General features: G+C 39.2%; 1 protein-coding gene across 1 annotated transcript; it reads left to right on the top strand.

Moving 5' to 3' along the window:
• The first annotated feature begins 10129 nt into the window (after positions 1–10129).
• Positions 10130–11753, top strand: LOC145576630 (uncharacterized). Its single transcript, XM_081634356.1, has 5 exons — positions 10130–10502; positions 10611–10675; positions 11192–11254; positions 11400–11501; positions 11646–11753. Exons 1-5 carry the CDS (start codon positions 10154–10156, stop codon positions 11727–11729), a joined length of 663 nt encoding a protein of 220 aa, XP_081490482.1. The 5' UTR covers positions 10130–10153; the 3' UTR covers positions 11730–11753.
• Positions 11754–15027: the final 3274 nt, after the last annotated feature.

A 15027-nucleotide genomic window follows, 5' to 3' on the forward strand; every position in this document is an offset into this window, starting at 1 on the left:
GATATCCTGGGTCCGTATACTCCTGCACCAAGAGAACGGCGCTATATCTTGGTTGTTGTCGACTACTTCACCAAATGGATAGCTAGAGGCAGAGGCGGTCAAAAACATTAAGACACGGGATGTCATCTTTTTCATATAGAAGAACATCATCATCCGGTTTGGGGTGCCTATATCTATGGTCTTTGACAATGGCCCTCAGTTTGAGATGCTTACCCTCAAAAATTGGTTGGGAGATAGGGATCTCACATTATTTTGCATCAGTCGGCCGACCCCAAGCAAACGACCAAGTTGAAGCCTTCAACAAGCTAATCTCATATGGCATCAAGAAGAAAATTGAAACGGCTGGCGGCTTATGGGCAGAGGAGTTAACTCGTGTCCTATGGGCCATCAAAACAACTGAAAAAGCGGCAACCAGTGAAACCCCATTTCTTATGGTGTATGGTGCGGAGGTCGTCTTGCCTATTGAGCACTATGAACCAACCCTTTGAGTCATGCTATATGACAAAGAAGCAAACTGGGAGGCCATGTGGCTAGCACTGGACTCACTCCCAGAACACAGGGTAATGCCGCCTTGCGTCATGAGATCTACCGTCTGAGAATGACGAGAGCCTACAGCAAAAGAGTACATAAACGACCCTTAAAAATAGGGGACTTTGTGTTACGGGAAATGGAGGCAACCGGTAGGGCCAGTGAGCAAGACAAGCTGACGCCTAATTGGGAAGGTCCCTACCAGATCTATGAGGAAGTAAGAGGCGGTACCTACCGATTGGAAATCCCATACAGTAGGCACCTAGCCAGAACTTGGAATGTAGACAACTTACAAAAGTACTACTTCCGAGAATTGTAAATTTTTGTAAATAAAAAGCCTATCAATGAAAAAAGTTGATTTTTGTTTTTCATATTTTGTTTTCAATGTTATTTATTGCAAACATCTCCCACTGGGTACACCGCCTATACAATGAACAAGCGGCTACATTTCATGCAAAGATATAAGCTAAGATCAAAATCTTAGAGGCTAATGGCAAATGGCCGGATAATATTAAAAAACCCATCCGGGTACTACCTCTGTTTGCTCTAACATGAGTACGACATTCAATGATGCCCATCCGGGTGAATTCGTCGCAAAGAGCATCTCCCATTTGGGTGGCACATTGCACTATAAACATTAAACAAACGGCCCTACCGACTGTCTAGATTAAGATAAGCTCGTAGCTGTTTGACTTAATTTAATTTGAAACCTAAAAGGCCAAAATTACCGCCTGTTATATAGCAAGCGGTAAACTGCTACCTTTTCAATTAGAGGCTCCGACATATATATTGATAAACCGCCTGTTATTGCTCTAGGACAGGATAGGCGGCCAAATTCTACATAAAAATAAGTTAATTCTAAAAAACTTAGCAGTTGAGAGTTTGTTCTAAACAACTTAACGAGGTCAATGGCCGTATAATATTAGTACTTACCCATCTGCTTGATGGCCGACTGTCCGCTTGGTTTGGGGAAATCACCATAGTGATTGATTGACTTAGAAACCAATCATACTCTTTTTAAGTATCAATAATTTCTAAGTCAATCAATTCACCCTTGAAACCAAGCGTACATCCGGCCAAGGGCAAAGAAATTCGGTATAGTAACAATCACATAGTGTAGACACCTACTTTTGGCCTCCTGTCCCAACAGGAAGTGCGATGATGTTACAAAAAACCCGTTCTTTATGCTAGATCAAAGTTGAAGTGTTTATGGACTATGAAATGCATTATGAAGTAATTTAAAACCTACATTTGAGACCAAGTTATCTTAGAGCATTGTCCGATTACTAATAAGGCCTTAAACTCGCTCATGCATGTTTAAACTTGATTAATAACGGACCCAAATGCGTCAAATGTAATGATTGGATCCAATGGATCTTATATTGTTAAAAAATTAGATAAACCAACCATCAAATTTCTATGCAAGGCCAATACAGATGGATAGCCCTTTCAAACATCTTTGCAACGGTATATTATAAGCCCAATTCCGAGTAAAAACGAAGAAGTTATGATCAAAACACTAAATCGGACCCTAAAACTGACCCCTTTGCACTCCAACAGCCATATCTTTTGATCCATAACATATTTTAACCTAATTCTAAAAGCATTGGAAATTAGACATTCAGATCTTTCCAATGATATCTCACACGCCTTAATCCAACTTCGCAATCAAAAGTTATGGAAGGTTTAAAAACACGTTTTCGTATAAAGCAAACCGCACCGAGCGCAACTCATTGAGATGCGGGCGCAAGTCATTAAGATGCGCGCGAAACCCAGCGCGACCCAAAGTGTTGCGCGCGCCACCTGACGGCGCGGCTCTAAAACCCAAAACCTAGATTCCTACGCCTATAAATAGGGGTCTTTGTTCAACCCTAAAGAGAATTGAAAAATCAAAATTCTAAACCCTAGCATTCTTAAAACCCTAATCTCTCAAGTTCTCTTACTATCATACTACTTTTCTTCTCCTTTCCCAAATACTTTCCAACCCTAATTGAATCCATTGAAGTCCTTGGAGGTACTAAGAAGGAGGAAAGTCCATAAATGCATTAAATGGAGATTTAGCATAAAAGAAGAACGGTTAGTTTCCTGAGCACTTAGATAAATTACTGTTCTTTTATTGATTAAATAACTTTAATTGATTAAATAGTGTTGTTTGATCACTTTAAACAAACCTTAAATTAATTAATTTCACATAATATTCTTTCATTTATCAATGATAGGTGTGTCGCGTACCTAACAAGACCACTACTATGTAGACGGGCAAGTAAGGGTCGGATCCCAAGAGACTATGGTTCAACTAATTAAATAGACTCAAGTAAATACTAAGCAAGTAACCAAAGTAGTAGTGAGAATTAATAACTAAAGAACTAATTAAACGATTAAATCTATAAGTAATATGACAAATCAATGCTAAAAACATCCAAGATCAAGCATCACCACGAATACAATTAATACAATAGTCGTTCTACCCTTAACATATAATTTAATTGATTAATGAGGAAAAGTAATCCCTGAATAGTATCAATGGTCTCTCCCGAGTTATCAATGGCATCCCTCATCACAATCAAGCCTATTTATGTGGAATTATGTAAATTAAAGACTTTGAGCACATTACTCTAACTTCCTAATCATCCATTCAACTACTCCCGTGATGAACTTCAAATCCTTAATTGCTTTATTCAAACCCATCAAAACCCAACTCCTGTTACGATTAAAACAATGGATTAATAACAATACTAATTATCCCTAATCTAGTATTGGCATGAGCACAATCAATTAAGCATTCCAATTGCAATTATCATTAGATAATTTAAAGAATTAAATCATGCATTAATCATATTCGGGTTCCGCTAGATCTTGGAATAAGGAAACTACTCACACATCTTAATGAAAACAATAACAAGAATTAAAGAAAACATAATTAATAATAAAAGGAATTAAAGAGAACAAGAAAATACCAAATCTTGAATTATGAGAGATAAATGAAGAATCTTAAGTGCATAATCTTCAATTACAATGAAAATAAAGTCTAGAGAGAAAACTAGGGTTCTACGATGATAGATTCTAAAATTATAATGCTAAAGGGTATTTATAATAAAGCCAAAAGATAGGACAAAATAAGGAAATAAATCGGATTAAAACCGACCAAATTCGTCCAGGCATGGGCGTGTCACATAGGACATGCCCGTGCCTAAAGTCAGAATAAATTTTTTTCAAACTCCAGTGAGACATGGGCATGTAAAATTCAGACATGGGCGTGTCTCGCTTGGCCAACTTCACTCGGCATGGCCATGCCCGTATTCAACACGGCCATGCTTCCCATAGCACGTAGCTGCTAGCTCGAAACACTCGACTCAACATGGGCGTGCCCTAAATGAACATGGGCGTGCCTTAGATAGAACTTCAACTTCCAACTTCCTGCCTCCTCAAAACACACTGACACGTCCATGTCTCTGTGTGACATGGGCGTGTCTAGTTGGAAATAAGCTTCTTTTCCCTTCAACATCAAATATTGGCTTTCAAGGTGAATGGCAAGCTATGATCAAGATTTGTAACTTCGTAAAACCTTCATATAGCCTCATTAAATCCTGAAATACATAAAAAAAAAACAACGAATATACCCATAAAAGCATCATGTGATCATAACTAAACCAAATCAAGCCAAAATAAGCTATGAACAACTAATCTAGACTCGAAAACTACCTAAATTGACTTTTAAAACACGTATTATACACGACTTATCAATCAAAGATTAGACTAATTGATTGTTTTATCACCTAAGTCAAGGCGAATATTGTTTATTTCTTGTTCTTTTCATGAATTTGAATAACAAAAGAATAACGACTTTTGCAATGTAATTCCTACGTGATTAATGCTTGTAAATAAAATCAACTAAATTAGTTTTAGATACCACGTTGCATATATTGTTTGGTGATGAAATTGTGAAAAAGGAAGAGCTAGTAGAGGCCGCACTAGGGCTAGAATAGCGATTCCTCCCTATAAGGAACATTATTTTAGTACCCTCGCTCTCGAACTCATTTCTGGTATAAGTAGACCAATTAGGGCAGGGGGTAAACTTATGATTCATGCTAAATATCCCTTAAACCTACTTGGGAGAAAGGCATGAACGAGGTTTATGAGTTTTCCTAAAACTCATTGGCGACTCCTTACTAGTTTCTTACAAAAAAGCATAATGATAGGATCAACTCTAATTCAAGGTCTCCTAACACAGTTAGGAATTCAAATCCTAATACACCCTAACAAGTGTAAAGTCCTAGGACTTTAAAGGGCTATGGGTATAAAAGAGAAGGATCCCCTACGATGGGCACACCCTCCTTATAAATAGTATACAAGCTAAATACTTAGCTAAAATCTATGCATACCAAACAAATTCGAAAGCTTTAAAAATTTAAAGCAAGAAAACTCAATATGATAAAAACCGGCCTCATAGCCGGAAGATTCATTAATAAAGCAACTGACTCTATGGTAGACTGTAAAAGGTTAACCGGTACAACTGGCACTAATTGTTGAATTACCCGACCCCTTGGTCGGTAAAGAGACATAATTACTCGGCACACAGGCCGAAAAAGCATGATAAATGGCCATTCGGCCGTAGGAACAACATAAAAGTTTAAGTATTAGGGGAAAGCACTTCTGTATTAGCAGCCGCATCATCCTTGTTTCCCTTGGATGGTTGCTCCACAGTTTCCTTTTCCACCTCCTCCTCCTGATCAGACTCCCCAGACGACGACTCCCAGTGGAATCGAACGCCTCGACCTCAGCCTCCGCCTCTGCTTGGGCTTGCTGCAAAAGTTTAACATTGAATTCATCGTTGGCCCCCTCGAACTTGTCCTTCCAACTATTGTGGTCGGAACTCGGATAAGAGACTCCCAAGCCATTCACATGATGGCGTCATAGTCCTCCATCATCTGCTTGACCAAGGCCTTTTTATCCTCCCCGGCCTTTGAGTTAAACTTTTTGCCGTGTTGGGCTTCTTGGTTCTGCAGCCGTGGAAGGAGGGTTTTCACCCGTGTGCGAAGTCCGTCTGCCTCCTTGTCTGCCTCCTTGAGGGGCTCGAGCTTAGCCTATAGGTCCTTGTTCTATTTCTCTAGCTCAAGAATCCGCCTCTTTGCTGCATCCAGGTCCTTCTTGACTTGCAGGTTGGCTGTCGCCTGAGAATACAATATATCAGTTGTCAGTACTTCATTTTGAGAAACCTCAAACGCGGCCGTATCTAAGGCAGAGGCGGCCCGAGCGTTTACAGCTTTTACCTCTTTAGTTTTCTCATTAAACGGCTTCTTGAGGCTGTTCACCCGCAACATAGCCTACATTCGTCAAAAGAAAGTTGTTAAACTCAAGCGGCCAATGAAATTGCAGATTAAAAATTTATAAGTTCTTGTACCTCAACAAGGAGGGTGAGGATGGCATCAATGTTGAGGGTGCCGATTCCTCTGACGGACTCCTTGTCTTCAAGGAGAGAGCCCTCGGCATGGTCTTCGCCATTTGCTGGATATCCGGCTTAGAAGGGGCATTTGCACATTCGACACTCTATAAGTAGTTGACGTAAATCCGGCCGAAGGACCGGGTGTCTCCAGAGGTACTGGACGACTGTTGATTGTACTTAACCCTAAAAGGATAGGGTACGGGATCAAAGGCTACTATACCTCGGGCTTCCGTCTCCTCTTTATCCTACGGGAGTTTGCTCCCGCTTGGAGACCGACGTCCCTTGGAGCACTCGTGCTCCCCTGCTACCCACCCGGAGGCAACGGTGAGTAGATTTCGACCACTCTTCGACGCCCTTTGGGCGTCCAGCTTTTTCAGGGCCTCATGGACCATTGGAGATTTCCCTCCCGTAGGAGGGTGGGAGCCGTCTCCCGTCTTCTTCCCTAGCTTATGAGCCACATGCTTCCTTGCCTTTGAAGACTTGGAAGAGGAAGCCTTGTCTGAATCTCCCTGCACAACCATCATAAAAAGTGAGTAGCAGGTGGGACGAATGTTTCTTACAACTTAACCTAAGTGTAAGTGTGACTCACCTTAGTGGGCTTGACCACCTAGGGTTCCTCATTTTTCCGCTTGCCCAAAATGGATGTGCGGTAGTAGGCAGCTGAGTGAGCAGCCGGTTTTTTGGAGGCCGATAGCTTCTCCATTTCTCTATATTCACAATACGACAAATGGTTAGCAAGATAAAAATATTCTTAAGTCTTGCAAATTATTAAAAACATTCGGTCGACTACCTCTCGACCTCTCAATACTAAGACTGCAAGCGACCAAGTAATTCTCGTCTGAAAGCCATTCATGGCAGGGAATTTAACTTTGGGGGGTCACCTCCTTTTCCCCCGTCTCTTCATTTGACTGAACGTTCACTCTGAAGAGACCCTTATCCAGGATCTGCTCCTTGGCCCTCATTGGGATAGGCGGTAGTGTAGCACCTCCAAAAAGCAGAGGAGGGTTCCGGTTCCACCGGTTATATTTTTTATTCCTCATCCGGTCGGGGGAGGTGACAATGTGAAACTTCCTTTTCCATTCCTTCGATTTGGAATCTTTCTCGAAAGCCATCATGTAACCCTTGTGGCTCGTCAGGATGAACCATCCAGTTCAGCTTGATATTGGGGTCCAGCTAAGGTAGTTCATTTAGCCAAAAGCCTCAAAGCTAGGCTCTACCTCGAGCATTTCGCAGGCGGTAACAAAGCCCAAGATGTTGACCCAAGAGCTTGGGGCAAGTTGCTAGATACTCAGTTGTTATCCATCCCAAATCCTCTCCACAGCCGGGTGGAGAGGGAAATGAAGACTAGCTTGAATGGCCGCCTCATAGTAGCCAAAGCATTCGTCTCGGTAGCTGGACCCCTCTGGCCAAACTACAGTATCTTTAGCATTCGGGACGCTGAGAAGGAAGCCATGGCCCATGGCATATTTAGAGAGAAATTTCCCCATTTTATCTTTCATGGTGTTCCGCCTGCCTTCAAGAACATGCTGGTGGTAGGCGGCATATTCCATTTGACGGGTGGCCGAAGGCTCGGCCTAACCCTCACCCCTGTCAACTTACAGAGGTTCCCTCGCTATTTCCAGTCAGGAGCGCGCTTCCTTAGAATCCATGGAAGCTCTATCAGAGGTAAACGACTCAAACTCGCCATCAGAACTATCGGACTCCGAGTTCGAATTGAAAGGGGGGCATGATGAGAGGGGCCGGGGGCATCTTCCCTTAACTCCCCTTCTGAGGTTTGATCAAGGGGGCTAGAAACATCCTCTTCTAACTCCTTCCCTGACTCTTCCAAAATTGAAGAATTGGGGGTACTTGGAGTACCAGGCGGATAGTCAGAAATCTCACTTACATGCGCCCTAAAGGAGCCATATGAATTCTTAAGCCTGGTAGTCCTCTTTGTTCTGGCCATAGTGTCCTGCATAGAGACAAAGACGGTTGGATTCAGGGAAGATCTCAAAGGGGAATCCAAGAAGGAGCAGTCGACACTCCTAGTTCTAGATTCAACCGTCCCCGGTGACCAGCTGATCGCTAATCTAGGCCATGCCGTGTGCGTTTGGGAAACCTTTTTCAAAAGAAAAATAAAAAGAAAAGAAAAAAGAAAAGAAAGCAGGCGGTTACCTTGTAGCTGGTTGTATCAAAGATGCTTGAAAGTGCTTGGTCGTCTGTAGAAATAGGCGGACAGGTTGCAGGCGGCATATACTTTTCTTAGAAAATGACAAATTCTCTCAAAAGTTAAAGATTCTCTCTCTCAAAGATTTTCGTAAACGTGCAAAATGAAGAGGGAGTCAATGGCTATTTATAGAGGTGTAAAATTTTAGGGTAAAATTCCTAATTTTTACTCCGGAATAACGATGAAAAATTGCACCAATACATGTACTGTGTGACACCTGTCACAGGTGCCACGTGGCGCGCCACGTCAACCCTGTGATGGGCAAATATTTTGGGTAATTTGCCCTGCCACGTAGACCTCTTAGAGCTTGACACGTGTAGGGGTTCCAAATTGACCAACCAGGGTACAACACGTGGCAGGCAGATACCCTATTAGGGAAATGGCGGCCTTCAAGGCCCAATTCCCGAGGCCGCCGCAAAACGGCGCAGCACATGTCCCTAGGTCACCAAACCCTAGGACAAGGACACAAACTTCTAAGGCCCAATAAATAGGGAGATTCCCCCATTATTGGGGCAACGTTTTTATCATTACATCATTTCATACTCTCGAAAACTGAGAGACACCTGATCTCAGAATTCAAGAAGATATTTACTTTCCGCACCTTTTTACTCCAAACCTAGACTAACTTGATCGTCGGAGGTGGAACTCCGACCAACCGGAGCTTCCGTTGTTTTGCAGGTATAGACGGTCTAGAAACCAGTCTTGGTGTTGTAAATCTCCCAAAGGACACAGAAAACCCCGAAACACCAGCTATATTATTATTATTATTATTATTATCAATTTCCTAAAAACAATTTATTCTCTCTAACAATAATAACTTAATTTTTCTTCGTCGAGTACCCTTTCATCATTCAATTATTCAACGAGCTCTTTTTTTTTTTTTTTTTTTTTTTTTGTTTAAGAAAAAAATATATGATGTATCATTCGTTTTGGGAATTTTATTTTGTTTTTAATTTTGGAATGAAAAAATAAACAAATTTTTTAAAAATTATTTGTTCAAATTGTGCTTCGCACGAGACTAATCAATATAAACTAAAAAAAACACCAGAAATGACACGTGTCATCTCTTGGTGTGTCCTTAGTTATTTTTCTTTTTTCTTTTTATTAAAAAAATCTATTAATGAACGAAACAAATCATGTACAAAAATAATATTTTTTTTTATACATATTTCATATTAATGGAGTAATTATTATATTTAAAATAAAAAGATTTCATAAATATTTCAAAAAACAAAGGCGACTATAAACCAAAATTTATATTCTTAAAATAATTTTTAACCTGTTTTATAATAAGAAAAAAGATTGCTTAGATTTTTTGCCTACTTTTATTTTAGTTATGTATTAGAAGTTACAATTAAAAAATGCAAATGCTAGATCAACCTAATGCATACTTTTATTATTCCTTGACAAATAATTTATGATTATAATTGTTTCAAAAAAGAAAAAAATATTATGATTAGTTTTTCTTATATTCAAAAAAAAATTTATGATTATAATACTTATCAATTAGGCCCTGTTCACTTCAAGTTAAAAAAATAATATCCAGTAAAAAAATTTCAATTCAGCAAAAATAATTTCAGTTCAGTAAAAATAAGTTCGGTTCAATAAAAATCAGTAACCTTAAAGAGGAAATTTAACATAAAATCACTAAAAATAATTGAAGTTCAGCAAACATAATTTCCATTAAGTAAAAATAATAAAAGTTCAACACAAATAACTTCAGTTCAGTAAAACTAATCTCAATTCACCTAAAATAAGGTGAAATGAATAGGATTTACTTAATTTATAAGTATAAATCGTACATGACACGAGATCTAACCTAATAACTTAATAAAAGTCCCACTAACTCAAGAATTTGTGAATCTCAATTCGACCATTCCCACTCACCAAACGCTCCCATAAAAGTCGAGTACGCAGCACGTAACAACATTAAGGCGGGAAACTCAAACTCTTTCACCAAAAAAGAAAAGGGGACGATGGAAGTGGAGGAGCCATGGGAAGCCCTTGACACTGACGACGCCGACCTCTCAACCTCCACCTCTCTCCTCCGTCGCTGCACCACTCAACCTTCCCTCTCTCCCCTCCCACCGGAACCACCGCAACAACCACCACCGCTATCACCCACCACTCACCGCCTCATTCCTGGTCCTGCCGCCGCCATCCAAGCCGCTATGCACCAAACCAATCGATTCGATTCGACTACTAATCGAAATCAGTCCCCTGAGATTTCCACTCAGGAGTACATTCGTAGGGTTCAACAAGATTCTGGGGAAGAATTTTCCCGTAATCCTTGGCTTTTTGCCCTAGATGTTCTTCGCACTCATGGTAATTTCATTCTCCTTTTCATTTTAATGGTTTTCATTTTTTTTTTTTTTTTGTTTTATATTGGTTTAATTTGATTGATTTAGGGTTTATTGTTTTGTGCAAAATTAGGTGTGGTTGATATTACCCCTTTGAGTGCTATCAAAAACTGTGTGAATGCTGATAGATTTGACAAGGTATTGAACTTTTATCTTTTAATCTGTTCAAATATGCGGTGATTGGTTTGATTAGTTTGTGATTGGAATGAAGATTACTGTAGTAGGCTGCATAAATTTAGCCTGTTCGAGTGTAAAATGAACTTTCTTTTTAGTGATTTGTAGAAAACAAGTGACTCTTTTGAGTTTTAATTTTAGTTTGATCAAATCGAAACATATAACCAATCTACCAGAAATGGCAAAAATTCAGGGATGATATGGGTTGTTTGTTATTTGTAACTCGCTATTCTTGTTGATGGAATGATGTATGCTATTGAAACAACTTGGTTGTTGTATACTCGATTACTTGGTTTTCAATCAGCTTCCGCTCGAATAAGAGGTAGACTAGTTAGAAACAGCAAATTGAGCGATGAAAATAGGAATGCTAATTGTAGTTGCTTATCCAATTGCCCTGAGCTGATTTTTGCTTTTTTGGTCGCTTTTCACACGGCTGACTAGTTTATACCCTTTATTGTCGTGGTTCGCTTTTATTTATAGGTTGTTGCAATTGTGAAATCTTGTGCTCCAAATGGTCTTGGTGATATGATGATTACCTTTAAGGTATACACACGATGTTTGTCCCTCACTCCCTTGCAGATTGTATATGTCCACGTCATTTTGGATATCTCATTTGTGTATATCTGAGTTACTTTGGAGTTTGGACATATTTGTGTCTTTTAATTGTTCATTGGAACTTGCCATGTAGGATCCAACTGGAACAATTAGTGCTAGTGTTCATGGGAAAGTCCTCAGCATAGGGGAGTTTGGGAGATTGATTACTGTTGGCTCAGTTTTGATACTCCAGAAGGTTTGTTCTTAAAAATAATAACTGCTGAATTATTTTTTTTCTTTTTTTGTACTATTCACTAATTGATTATTTTAACAAATTGAATTGTTAACTAGTAACCAATCCTTTTTATGCTGTTATCTGAAATGTGGGAGATGTTTCCAGGTTGTTGCCTTTTCCTCTTCATGCACATCTTGCTACCTAAATATTACAAGAAGCAATATTGCTAAGGTATGCTCATGTGATTGATTTTAAGAGTGCGGTATACTTTTAAACTGTTTGATACTTCGATGTAAACTTGTATTGATGATGCATCATATGGAGGCAAACAATTATATACAAAGTTTCTATTTGGAGGCGATGGATGAAAAGTTGAAGAGACCCAATGAGGAAATTAATTTCGAAGGGAATGGGTGTGAGAAACAGCTCAATGTAAACCAAAGATAATTCACACGGCTGTCTTGTTCAGATTTCATATAATAGTCTTAATTCAATTAAGCTTTAAGAGTAATCTGTTCTTACCATTTTTTAGTTATAACAAGGTACTCTGCATGACTACAAGAGAATGAGAAATATACTTTTCATGCCACAAAAATCGTGAATATATTATTTCTATTGTGCCAAACGAAAATGAAAGTGACTTGTTTAAATAACAAGGACATATGAAAATTAGAATAGTTCAGGAACAACGTTACATTGGTATATGATTAATGGCTCCTTATGAGTTACATTGCACAATTTTAGTATTTCAACTCACTTTGAAGTTGTTGCTTGTTCTGCATGAAGGAAATAAATTGAACTATGAAATGTATTTGTAATGAAGTAATTGGGGCCATTGGAATCTTTGGCATCAGCCCACTGAACTACTTTTTCGTTTATTCTACTGCATCCATTTGAGTTTGTGAAGCATGTATGCAATTGTTCTTATGACGGCATGTGAACTTGTGTTAATCTAATTTGCTTCTTTATATGGACTGGAATATATTCCTATTTGTACCAACACAAATCTCAAGGCACTCCAATGTCTCAGTGCAGGTGGTCTCTGTAGATTGTGAAGTCCATGATTTTACTGAAGGTAATCTAGACAATTCTCCAGGTACCATTTATCGGTGTTTCCTCTTTCTGAAATATTTGTTTCTGTATAGACATCTAGGAGAACTGTCATACTGAAATCACCGTGATTTTGCTGTTCTAAGAGCTGCTAATATGTTCGTGTCTTATTAAAGCGCTCTGTGTTTCTTCTCACTGCTTTGATAAGCTATCTGCGGGGTTTTTTTAAGAGACTTTTGGTAGCCATCCAGGAAATATTATTACAGTATGTGCAAGTGTATATGACCTAAAATATGATATTGTCTTTAGAATCTTTGATAATGAACTAAACTTTGTGGGAAATATTGCTTTTTGAAATGTGATTTGAGGCTACTCATATTGGATGGGGCTTATGTTAAATTTTAATTATTGTCTCTTCCCTGTCATCTGTCTATATTCTGGAGCTTTCTTACAGCTAATGCTGGTTTGACCTATTAAGCCTTGAGGTAATGGGAGCAAGAAGATTATTCTTTCCTAACACAATTCACATATGATATGACTAATAGCTGTGTGCTGCAGTTGTAGAAATGCCCTTAATCTTCATCAATAATCTTCTTTCCTTTCTTATATATATATTTATAAAAATCTTCTTCCTTTAATTGCTAGATCTGCTCTTATGTTTTTCTATGGGCGTCTATCGTATGATTCCCTCACCATTAATAGCATCGTCATGTTTACTAATAGTTGAGTTTATATTTCTCTCCATTTGCCCAGTCACTTATCTATAACATTTGAAAATGGCTCTAGCTTCGAGTTATTGTACAAAAGGGGATATTTTTGCGTTAATATTCATTTTGACACTATTACCCATGATCATTTTCAAATCTCACACCAAATCTACTTTTAGAAACTAGAGTGTGATTCAGGACAGGATCCCCTTGTGCTTTTTTACTCTGATCTTATATACAATAAGACTTTGAGTTACCTTTCCTTGAGGTGCTATATATATAATTTGCTTAGGTCATTTTGTTTATAGTATACGGCAGAAACTTAGAGATAGCGGAAAAGAATTCAACCCTGGTATCTAAAAGAACTGGAATAGTTGTCGGAGATGTGCAGCGGAAAGGAAAATCAGTAATTGTAGAGCTTACTGAAACGGAGAACTGTACGCAGCCTAGCAACCTCTGTGGCGACAGACAGGTTGAAAATGCAGCTGATAGAATTTTCAAGGAGCCCATTCGTGCTGATTTAGTTGATAATGTCCATAGTGCTATGGGGTGTTACAGTCAAAGGCAGGGAGGAAATTCATGCAGAACCAGCCAACCAGGTTCTGGCTCATTGGAAGGCATAGATAAGAACCTTCAGGACCTTGACAATAATGAAAATTACAGGCAGGTTAGAGAATTGAGTTCTGCTCCTTGCATGATTGGGAACTTGGGTGATCAGAATGGGCAGGCAAATGTTGCTCAAGACAAAAGGCTGCTGCGAGGAAGTAACTGTAACATGAGCTCAACTGAGAAACCCAGCACTGTTGTGCATGCTCCTCTTGGCACAAGTTCAAGGCTGCCTAATAATGTTGATGATCGTGACGTATGTGATGTTAATAGTGTTCATAAGCAACAACAGCTCAGGGGTATCAGCTCTGCTCCAGGCATGGTTGAGAACCAAGCCAAGAGAAACATGTCTGAAATACTTGGTGGTCTAAAGTCAATGCAGTAGACAGAAACTGGGGCTAGTTCAATAGTGGTTGAGAAACAAGATGATCAAGAGCCTATAGGATCAAATGGGGTAAAGAAGCAAAGGTTGGCATTGATATCTAGAGCTGCAGTCCAGGAATGGACGGATGAACAGCTATGTATACTTGACATGGATGATGACTGAATATGTTCTGTCATTTTCTGGTACGATAACAATTTGATGATCCCACAGGAGCTCTGAGGAGTGACAGCTTGTCTATGAAGTATGGACTTTCCTAGAACTTGAATCACCTGTACATGATTTTTAGTTTGTGTTCATGTATAGAAAGCAGGCTTTTCTTAGAACTTATATGAGATCTGAGCTTGTTTAGTTAGGATTTGTACAGTTCAAGTGTGAGTTTATCACTTAGTCACAACTGGTTTCTACTATTACCACCTTTTGCACTAGTTGGACTGCATTAATACTTTCAGAATACTTTTTAAAGCTCATTCCACATTATTTTATTGGTTTCAAACAATGAGGACTATGAGGAAAGTTATAGCAGATCTGCGGCGCACATGTTACCCGGCTTAAAGCTGCAGGCGATTTGTGTTGCTGGTCAGAAATGATGTCTGCCTTACTCTTCTGAGTTCCACACTGCACATCTTACACTAGCTTTGCACTCTGTTGTGGAATCCATGTTATTAGCCTTTGTTGCCCAGGTTTTTGTAGTCATGTAGAATGGTATGCATCTTTGGAAACCAACGGATTTAATAGATCCAGCTCAAGAGCTGTCGGAAAATTTGCCCAATGGAATTCGTGTTCTGTGGTATCAAAAAGG

Source organism: Chenopodium album, chromosome 13, assembly GCF_948465745.1.
Source record: "Chenopodium album chromosome 13, dcCheAlbu1.1, whole genome shotgun sequence".
In the NCBI taxonomy this organism is placed as follows: Eukaryota; Viridiplantae; Streptophyta; class Magnoliopsida; order Caryophyllales; family Amaranthaceae; genus Chenopodium; species Chenopodium album.